The sequence below is a fragment of the Aedes aegypti genome, chromosome 2, assembly GCF_002204515.2.
Source record: "Aedes aegypti strain LVP_AGWG chromosome 2, AaegL5.0 Primary Assembly, whole genome shotgun sequence".
Classification (NCBI taxonomy): Eukaryota; Metazoa; Arthropoda; class Insecta; order Diptera; family Culicidae; genus Aedes; species Aedes aegypti.
The window spans coordinates 111,103,591-111,114,581 of record NC_035108.1 but is presented as its reverse complement, the minus strand read 5'-3'; the positions used below and the strand labels follow the sequence as shown (position 1 = coordinate 111,114,581).

General features: G+C 39.5%; 1 protein-coding gene across 2 annotated transcripts in view; it reads left to right on the top strand.

Annotated features, from left to right (window-relative positions):
- Window positions 1-880: 880 nt before the first annotated feature.
- The window catches only part of LOC5578399 (mismatch repair endonuclease PMS2), a 34,064-nt gene continuing 23,953 nt past the window's right edge, over window positions 881-10,991 (top strand). For both annotated transcript variants that reach the window (XM_021841942.1, XM_021841943.1), the window contains exon 1: window positions 881-2,631. In XM_021841942.1, coding sequence (XP_021697634.1) covers window positions 1,005-2,631 — 1,627 coding nt within the window. In that variant the 5' untranslated portion in view covers window positions 881-1,004. The remainder of the gene's footprint in view (window positions 2,632-10,991) is intronic.

Sequence of the window (10,991 nt, the reverse complement as noted above, 5' to 3'; positions counted from 1 at the left end):
CCGTGTTTCAAATGACCGACTGCGGTGAGTTGGAACGTTTTCTCGGGATAGGTTCGACTACAACCGCAGTTAAGGGTTCCTACGGCTCTCACAGAAATCGAGCATCCAATAGGTCCTGAATCGTTTCGGGCTGAACGGGAGCAATCCAAGGTCCGACAAGGACTCCGATGGAAAAGGATCATCAATTATGACGCGTACCCAACTAACAATTTTAGCGCTATAAGCCAAGATTATTTGCTGTATAACAGTTGAATTGAAGCAGCGAACGCAGCAAAATATGAAAGTTGTCACAAAAAGAACGATTAGCGTTAATACTCTACTGCACTGTGACGTCACGCATCAATTTTGACAGGTACTGGTACTGTTGTTTACAGTTTGGACTTAGTACTTTTTTCGATTCATTCTTAATTTCGTGAAAGTTAGCTGCGAGGAGAGGTCAAATCCGCTGCAGATACCCACGGATCGTATTATTCTATCTTCCTACCGTAGAAAATCGTCACCATCAGCATGCTGGTGATAGAAATGCGAAAATGAAAAAATGATGGAAAAAACGACTAAGTCCGAAACGTAAACAACAGGACCAGCAGCTGTCAAATAAGTGAGGTTAGGCTCGTCATATGCAGCGCTCTATACAGCTGTAACGCAAACGTTTTGCAGCTACAAATCTTAGCTGAATAAATTTCGTCAGTTAGCGATTTCTGTTCAGCAGCAAATCAGGCTTAACAAGCGCCGAACAAAATTCGACTGTGCTCTTCGTAGTCCTACGTCAAAAATCAACAGTTCTTAAACAATATATTTCTGAAGGGTCGTCCAACTCCGCACACGGGACCGCGCAAGCATTTCAAATACAAGTACGCAGCCAGTCCAGTGCGCGCGCGTTCTGTGTCGTGAATGAAAGTAAACAAATCATCCCTACTAAAGTTAAAATCAAAAAAAAATGTTAATAATTTAAGTAAATTGTCATGATTAGTTATCAATCGTTCAGTAATTATTGAGTCCGCAAAATGATCGAAATCGAAGACGTGATAGACCCGACCCCGACCAGCGAAGACTCCAAGAAAATCAGTGCAATCGACCGGGATACCGTGCACAGGATCTGCTCCGGTCAGGTTGTCCTGAATTTGGCCACGGCCGTGAAGGAGCTGGTGGAGAATGCCATCGATGCCGGCGCCACGGTTGTGGAGGTGAAGCTCAAGGAACAAGGTGCCGATCTGGTGGAGGTGTCGGATAATGGAAGTGGTGTCGAAGAGAAGAATTTCGAGGGACTGACCGCCAAGTATCACACTTCGAAGCTGAAGGAATTTGCGGATTTGGCGTGTATCGAAACGTTCGGGTTTCGTGGAGAAGCCCTCAGCTCGTTGTGTGCGTTGTCTGATATGGTTGTAGTAACGAGGCATGAAACGGCACCCCACGGGACCAAGCTGGAATTGGACCATCGGGGAGCGATAGTTAAGAGGAGTCCTTGTGCGAGAGCCGTTGGAACGACGGTTTCCTTGTCGAACTTGTTTGCGACACTTCCGGTTCGGAAGAAGGAGTTCCATAAGAACATCAAACGAGAGTTCATCAAGATGTGCCAGATCCTGCAGGCTTACTGTCTAGTGTCGGTTGGAGTACGGATAATCTGCAGCAACCAGAACAAGAAGGGTGTTAAAAGTGTGATCATGAGCACGCAGGGATCAAATTCGGTTTTGGACAATATAACGACGGTATTTGGATCCAAGCAATCAACGGAACTGGTTCAATTGAAGCCGGCCATAAGCAGCAGTGGCAAGATCTTAGATCTGAACGAGAGTGACTTCGATGACACCCTATCTCTGACTCAGGAAGAAGTCGATAAGCTGAATCTGTCCAGATATACCATCGAAGGGTACATTTCAAGTTGCGCCCATGGCTCGGGTCGATCCTCCAAGGACCGGCAGTTTTTCTTCGTGAATTCCAGACCTTGTGAACCAAAGGCCATCATCAAGATGGTGAACGAAACCTACCACAAGTACAACGTGAACCAATGTCCATTCGTTTACCTGAATCTGAAAATGGCGCGCTCGGATGTGGATGTTAATCTCACACCGGACAAGCGACAGATTCTGGTCAATAACGAAAAGATTCTTCTGTTGGCACTTAAGAAGTCCCTGATGAAAACGTACGGCACCATTCCGTCGACGTTCAAAATGCAAAATTTGGATGTTAGCGCCACGTCTCGTTTGTTGAACATTTCTGTCATGTCGAAAGACGGTGGGGATGAAGATTCGGTAGATGATCAAAGCATGGAAGCTCCAAATCCCAGACGGATGTTGGCCGCATTTAGCCACAGGGGTGCCTCAGCAGGAAACAGCACCAGCGACAGTACACCGGTGAAGGCTGAGAAGCGAAAGCGTGAAAGTGTCGATTCTACGCCTAAGATATACAACTTTATAACCGCTACGCCCAAGGCTGAATCGAATGACATCACCACTGGGGAGGCAGCTGATGACGAAGAGCTGGAAGAAACGTTGTCGAAGATTGCACGCAATTCGACGATGACAGAGGAAGACGCTATGGGTGGCGATGTTCTGCCACCGATGGCAGACAACAAGCAGTACATGGTGAAGGTTCTGGATCCGTTGGAAATTGCCGGGAGTTCAACTCCGAAAGGTAAGCTTATTATACACCTAGGGTTGGTACACAAATTATGTCACTCTAAATTTCAGCTTTTTCGACCAACCAACTTTTCTAGTAGTCAAACCCTATCCGACTTTATACCAGCTGACAATCATTTGAAATACTTACTTTCACAGAAGCTGGTCGCTATTGGCCAAGTGTAAAACGATTTATTTCTCTCCATATTTTTACAGTTGTAGTAACTTCAATCACGACATTGTTGTTACCGCATCTATTTTAAATTGAATGAAATAATCTTATTAATAATAACAGTGTTGTTCAAATTACTACGTTAACAAAGTTATAGCACTGTACTTTCAACTATGTTTTTATAGTCAAGAGTTATTCTTCTTGAAGTTGACTTGACCACATGTTCAGTAACAAGCAATAGCAAATTGTGTTGATTTTACCATGCTCATGGTAAAAATAAAAACAGAGAATGTGTAATCTTTACTACTGTGCATTTACATATGTCCATAACTCACTTCCATCGAAGGTTGCCATTTTATGCATTGATTCAGTTACGAGGTTCAATAGATAATTACCATCAGTGCACCAGTATCCGCTCATGCCCCTATTTCCGCTCACTAGTGAAAAAATTGATTTTTCATGTCAAAAATCAACATTTTTCACACGGATATATTCTAGCAATATTAACAACTTCCAAATGCCCTGGGCTTGGAATTATATTTTCCAGGGAGCGATGAATTTTGATGATTGATCGCTGTTGTTAGTAGTTTTGATTAGATGTTGGGTGAATTTCAAAGCAATGGCAACCTCTTTATAACAAAATTTAGATTTAAAATCTTCTGACCTAAAGATTCTGGTTAAACTACTGTACTATGCAGTTGGGCTGCACTACGCCATCACTGATCAAAATTACTTTCACTTCGGGAAAATATAATTTCAAACTGGCGAGAAGATTACAAACTGAGGGTGGGTTTGGAGCACAGTCAGACCCTTGAATGTGCAATGTGGGGTAGTAATTGGGAATGCCATTGACGGTTTGTAATCTTCTACGAGGTTTTCGAAATCCAACAGGGCGCGTGCACCGGGTTGCGGATAGGAGCAAAGGGAGATCAATAGCATCTACTTAAAATAATAGAGCAAAAAGCCGTTCCATGATTAGGTAATGTTTAGCGATCTTCTATGGTGTTCTAGTACTATAAAATTCTTCACTCACTGGGAATTCTGGCCTTGATAATATCAATAGTGATAAAAACATAAAATAATTCCTAATACTCAATAAGTACAATGTAGTCATAAATGAAATGAAATCAATTTTCTATACTTGACAAGGTTTTGAAGACAATCAATGAGTGAAAGAACTACCTATTGGAAAAGCCACATCAGCTAAGGCTATACATATACAAATGTTGGTCATAGGGTCATGGCGAGCATTCGGTATGTATGTCTATGACTGATTCTGATCTAATAGGGGCACTAGAAGACCACGCGGACAATTTCGAAACAAATTATTTTTATACATCGGTCTTATGATCCGAAAGGCTCAGCTATGCTGTAATGTAATTTTTTAAGCTATTCATTAGTGCTGTTTAATTGTTTATTATTCTAACAAAACTACATAATTACTCATTACTAATCACTGTTCCTATATTCTTTCTTTCTCACCTTCTTATCTGTTGCATGATTATGATCATTACTAATATAATGCATGAGCATGCACAATAAGAATAATTTCAGATTTGTAAGCAGTCAATGGATAACTGGATAGAATAGCTTCGAAAAGGATGCTCAAAACAGAATAATTCTGGTCAGGGAAGTATGAACCACATGAGTAAGTAACACATTTCATTTTAATAATATCAAATAATTTTATATAAATCAGCACCGCCAATCAGTGAACTGAATTATAATTTTATATCTGTACATAATAAAAACAGATAAAGTTTGTAAAGTTGTCACCATCGGTTGAATTGCGTTCTTTATAGTAATGTTCAATCATTATCAAAAGCTCCTAAAGCGTCGCATCGTGCCATCAGCAGTTCTTAGCATCACTCTCATATTGTTATTACTTTGTTGTTTATTAAATTTCTATAAAGCGATCAGCTCATTCTTTCTTACTTGTACAATTGTTTGAAGTTTTAATAAATCAAACCAAACTTCAAAACTCAAATTAAATTGCTCTCAGCACATTTACATTTTGCAGCATTAATCGCATTACTGTGTCAAGTCTTCTCTAATTTCCTATACCCTACCCCAACCCTTCCTATCATTTCCGATGGTGTTCAAGTGGTCCGCATAGACTATTACGGCCATTACCTATCCCTGCCCCCGGCTTTGGACTGACTTGCGCTCTCATTGCCCCACCAAACGCTGCAAAATGAAAATGAAAATGAAAATATCTGAGTTAATTTTCTCTATACTATTTTCTAGACTGTTTATTGTATCTGATATATACAGTTGACAATCATCAGCATACAAGTGAAATTTGCAAAAAGACAACTCCATTGGTAGGTCGTTAATATACATCGAGAAAATAAGCGGACCTAGGATTGACCCTTGGGGTACTCCACAGGGAACAGAAATTTTCTCTGATCTGGTGTGATTAAAATCAACGTATTGTGAACGACACGACAGATAAGAGTTTATCAGCTTAGCCGATAGAATATCAAATTTGAAAATATGTATAAGTTTGTTGCAAAGTAAACTGTGGCTAATTGTATCAAAAGCTTTGCTAAAATCGAGTAATGCCATAATCGTAACCATCTTTTTGTCTAACGCTTCTCTTATATCGTTTTCAACCTTAATCAATGCAGTTATCGTGCTACAAGATTTACGATATCCTGATTGAAAAGGACTCAATAATTTCTTTCTTGCCAGAAATTCATTCAACTGCTTTGAAAGTATCGATTCAAAAATTTTGGACAAGGCACATAGAATGCTGATCGGGCGAAATTCTTTTTCAGTGGTAGGATTATCAACCTTTCCTATTGGTATTATTTTTGCAACTTTCCAATCGGCAGGAAACTCAGAACAAGTTATACAGAAATTGATTAGATGTGTGATATAAGGCAAAGTTGCAGGTAAAGATATTTTTAAAACATTCAAGGAAATAAGATCATCTCCAACGGAATCACACGATGCAGAAACAAATTCTTGGAGTACCTCATCATTAGTTACCCCACGGAATGAAAACTCAGAATGTGATTCAACAAATTCGACTGAATTTTCTACAAATGTGATAGGTATGTAATGTGAAACAAAGTAATTGTTTAACGTTGTTGCGTTTACATCGCCACCGCCCATTTTTGTATTAGTTTGTTTGAGACCTAAACGTTTTATGTTACTCCATAACTTTTTTGTTGGTAGATCTGCACTAAGTTGAGTTGTAAAGTATTCACGTTTAACTCGTTTAATTTCACGATTGGTCATATTTCTCAAACATTTGAAATTATTCCATTTTTGAACATTATTTTTGTCTCCTTTCCAACACTCGTAAGCTTCGGAACGATTTTTGAAAATTCGATTTACATAACTGTTTATCCATGGACAGTTTGGATCTTTTGCAACTTTTTTCTTCAGAGGAGCGTGTCTATCGAGTGTGGAAAAAAGCATTTCATTGAAGCATTTTAGTTTCTCATTAACAGTAGGGTAGTAGTATAATCTATCAAAACGACAATCACGCAAATCAGATAGAAAAGAATCCGTGTTTATTTTATGGTAATCTCTGGCCCAGTACTCTTCGGCCTTTGGTTTTGAATGCTTGAACCTGTAGTCTACACAGATAAAATCATGGTCACTTATGCCTCCAACAGACGATTGGAAAGCATTACAAATTTTATCAGTGCAATTGCCAATTATTACGTCTAGAACAGACGGTTGACATCCTGGTTTGTGACAGGTAGGCCAAGTATCGATCAACTTAAATGACAAGTTATTTAGGTGGTCAAATAGATTGCGAGTTTTTGACGAATGATAGTTGAGCATATTGACATTAAAATCTCCCATTACCAAAATATTAGCTTCCGTAGAGGAGATATCCGAAATTTTGCTAAAAAGAGTATCTAATTTTGAAATACTAACATCTGGTGGCTTATACACAACACCACATATTAGGTTAGCTGAACGAAGTTTAATAAATAAATACTCCACTTCACAGTCTTTCTCAGACTTACAAATGACAGAAAATTTTAAATTTGATTTAACGTAAAATGCAACTCCTCCACCACGTTTTTTGTTTTTATTGCTGCGGTCAGATCTAACTATCTTGAAACCATCTAATTCAACGGATTTGTTGGTAATTGATGGTTTTAACCATGATTCAACAATGGCTAAAATGTTTAGTTCTGATTTTCCAAGAAATGTTCGGTAATTATCAATATTGTTAGGAAGACTTCGAGCATTATGCAAACCAATTTTCAAAAAATTACGAGAGAACTTCGCCAGTAAGATTTTGGTTTGAGTGTCATCAATATACTGCAAGTTTATTCCTTTTTCGTAAATCATTTCATGAGAATGTGTATTGTGTGAGGGAACGATTATTGGTAATGAATCACTGTTTGAAGCTGCATTGGCATTAGTGTCACATACTTGCATTATATCGAAGCTACTTGATTGAGTCGTACCCCGTTTTTTGGCTGAAATTCACGGATTTCAACGCCATCAGGCCAATAAAAACGATCACCAATTACGGAAGCTAGATCTTCAGAAACACTTATTTTGAAAGATACAAAAGACAACTCGTTAATGTTCTTATTTCGAGGTACTAGCTTCACACACTTCACTGTTGAGTCGTTGATTGTAACGGTTTCCCGAAGGTATTCAATAATGTCCTCTTCAGTTTGCTCAACGGTGAATGGGGTGACGTAAAACGATTTCAATTGTTCATCGGATGATTCACGATTGGTTACTAGACGATTTCTATTGACCACTTTCAAACGGCAGTTTTCTTGAACAACACAGTTGTTGGCAGGATCCAGCGAACGACTAGTGCCGGCAGCAATGGAGGAAGACGCAGTCTGCATATTGGAGGCGGTGGTAAGGGTGGCTGTAGCTGCCCTACTGGTAGTGATGGCAGTAGCAGTAGCAGCAGCAGCGGCAGATGTGGTGGCGGGGTTGGAGACGGCGGTGGTGGTGAGAAGAATAGCGTTGGTGGAGCTGGTAGTGGAGGTGTCGACGGTTGTGGATTTGGCAGCGGGAACAATCATTGAGGAGTTTAGATATTCGGCAATGCTGGTGGTAACGGGCACTGCGACGGCGGCTGCATAGGTTCGAGGCAAAGCACCTCTCATTTCAGTACGGTTATGCGGATGAGAATCGTCCAATGCAACATCGTGTTCTTCAGAAAATATGATCGAGTTGTTGGTAGCATTAGAGCGCAGCGTAGAATCCAGATTGAGCCGATCGATACTATGGTAGAAATCATTGTGGCCATGTACTGGTGGACCCGATTGTTTGTGACGTTGTAGTCGCGAAACATCCGACTCTCTTTGCATTGATGACGTCAAAGTTAGCACACTATTAAGCGTCTTGAGGTTTTCTCCAAATTGTCCTATCCTCAGATCCATCGAGTCGACCCGCAGTAGGAGATCACGCATCAACTTCATAATAACGGCTTCACGATCCATCACGTTGGGATTGAAATTTATCCGGCAGTTTTCGCAAAACCAGAGTAAGCCGACGTTTGCAGTCCATGCCTTGAAGTTCATGGCGTTCAAGCCAACGCACCCTGGATGGAAAACGCTTCCGCACAACCCACTGCACATTACGCTCCTTTCCGATCGCCCAAATTGCTACCGCAAGCCTTGCATACATCCATGTTTCAAAATTTGTGCCCACCCTAAGGAAAGATCCACCTGGAATTTGAATTTTCCTACTAAAGAGTAATAGAAGCAGTAACGAAGAGACGGTATAGGGGCACACACACTGTATTGTTGTGTCAGGCAGAAAAGCCAACGTTCCCAAAATCTGCTACTACTGTTTCACTGTTGGAGTACTGTTCGCTAAAGCCGGTGTTGAACCAGATCATGCACCTCGATTAAAGTGTTCCGGTTTTTGAAACCACCGGACGCACCCAGATATGCTCCTCTATCCAACACAACAGCACCGCTCGAAAAAGCGTGCAAATGCACAGAGCAAAACAAATCGAGCGATAATAGTACTAGTCAGCTGTGACTGCAGACACTTCGTTGTGAATGTAACCGTCTATAACGTTCCAGCGCAACCACAACTACAACTCAGTTATCGGTACTTTTCGTTGTTTCCAGAGCAGTTTCCCCGGAATGGTACACAATTTTGAAACACTTTTGCACTTAAGTTTTAGTAGAATTTGCTTGATCTTCAGTCACGTTTTGCTTAGTGAGTGATACTTCTTCGGTTTCCTTACGGGTTTGCCACTATCGATCCACAAAACAGATGGAAAAGCTTCAAATATTCGGAGGTGAGAAAAGCACGTCTTTCACTAATTGGTATTGGTATACATACTGTATGGTATGGTAACTTCAATCACGACATTGTTGTTACCGCATCTATTTTAAATTGAAGAAAATAATCTTATTAATAAAAACAATGTTGTTCAAATTACTACGTTAACAAAGTTATAGCACTGTACTTTCAATTATGTTTTTGTAGTCAAGAGTTATTCTTCTTGAAGTTGACTTGACCACATGTTCAGTAACAAGCAACAGCAAATTGTGTCGATTTTACCATGCTCATGGTAAAAATAAAAACAGATAATGTGTAATCTTTACTACTGTGCATTTATGTCCATAACTCACTTCCATCGAAGGTTGCCATTTTGTGCATTGATTCATTTACGAGGTTTAATAAGGGTCCAGTATGATAAATATTCATTGATTATATGTTGATTGAAACATTAGACCCCCTTCTTTTTCAGCCCGCGATAAAAATTCAGTCTTTAGTTGAACTTAGGAGTGGCTATTCGATGCATTTAGTTTTCGTTATTTTCAAGTATAAATTGCAAGTTCTGAATGGTTCTTCTGATCGGGATTTATGCTTTGACAGCTTCAGTGAATCATCCACCGGGAGAACAAGGTAAGCTTCTTGTTGGCGTGTACCATACGTTCACCCCGATTAACTGTTGCCTATCTTAGTAGATGGTAATCAAAATCAACGACCCGGAAGTAATGCTCTTCAAGGCGGACCTTATTCAGTATCAGCGGTTCCTGAATATACCACAGTCAGTCCTTGCACAAAAAGGTCAGCCAAGCATCAGTTCCGGTTACCATGGTTGACAAACCGCCTTATCAATGGTCTACGGATCTCCAGAATCTGGACCATTTTTTTGATCGACGCACCACCGAAACTCCAACGTCATACTTTTACATCGATTCCGTTAATCGTTATCGTATTTCATTCCGTAACTACGCTAAATTGCAAATATGAAAATTGGCATCGAATTTGATCATTTTCAATTAAGTTAGCTCCATTTGAACCCACACGAGTTTTATTATTTTAAATGCAATTGATGGTTGAAAAAATTACTTAGAAATGTGTTTTTGCTCTTATATTGAAATTCACTACACGATTGTAGTATTTTTTAATGCAAGGGATGGTTGAAAAAATTACTTCTATTTGTTATCAATTTAACTATGTACCATGGTAATTTTGACTGTTATCTTCTTGCGTTGCCGGCATGGTAAAAATAACGACACAATGTGTTCGAAAAGAATGCATTGGGTAGTCTGCACAAATAAAGTGGTGCTGTGCATTTAATTTAAACCATCAACATGGTAATTTGTTACCACAACACTGTTTTCAGTGCATAATAATGAATACTATAATCAAAATAATAAGAAATCTGCTTATTTACAAAAAAATCAGTGCATGAAATTCATGATTTTGAAAAAAAAACTAAGTTTTTGAAACAAGGTCTTTGTTTGCTCATTTGTGCACTAGAAAGGTTCAATTCTGATCGATTCGGGATGCTCATTTCACTTGCCCTATGTGAACCTCGCTTGAGAACATACAGTCAGTGCAAACTACATATAACTATCTCTCAATTACTTATTTCTGCTTTCGAACAACCCACTAAAACTCTAAACAATGACTGCAATGTAATGAATTTACTGCAAACACGATTCCTGATTCGTTCTTCAAATTCCATCCCACTCGGACTACCAGAAGCTCAGATACTGAGCCCCGAACATGGGCATTTTGTATGGAAAAACAACAAGTGTTACGAAGACGGTCACGTTTCGGACTCTTAACAGCAAACTCGTTCTTTGCTTGAGTAGGCTTTAAGCTGTAATTTAGTTTTATTTAGTTATATGTCGCATGTTTTAATTTATTTTACTTACATTTGTTGTCTTCTACGTTAACTGTCCGTCTACTAGTAACAAATGTGTAGTTGTTGTGTATGTCCCTTCATA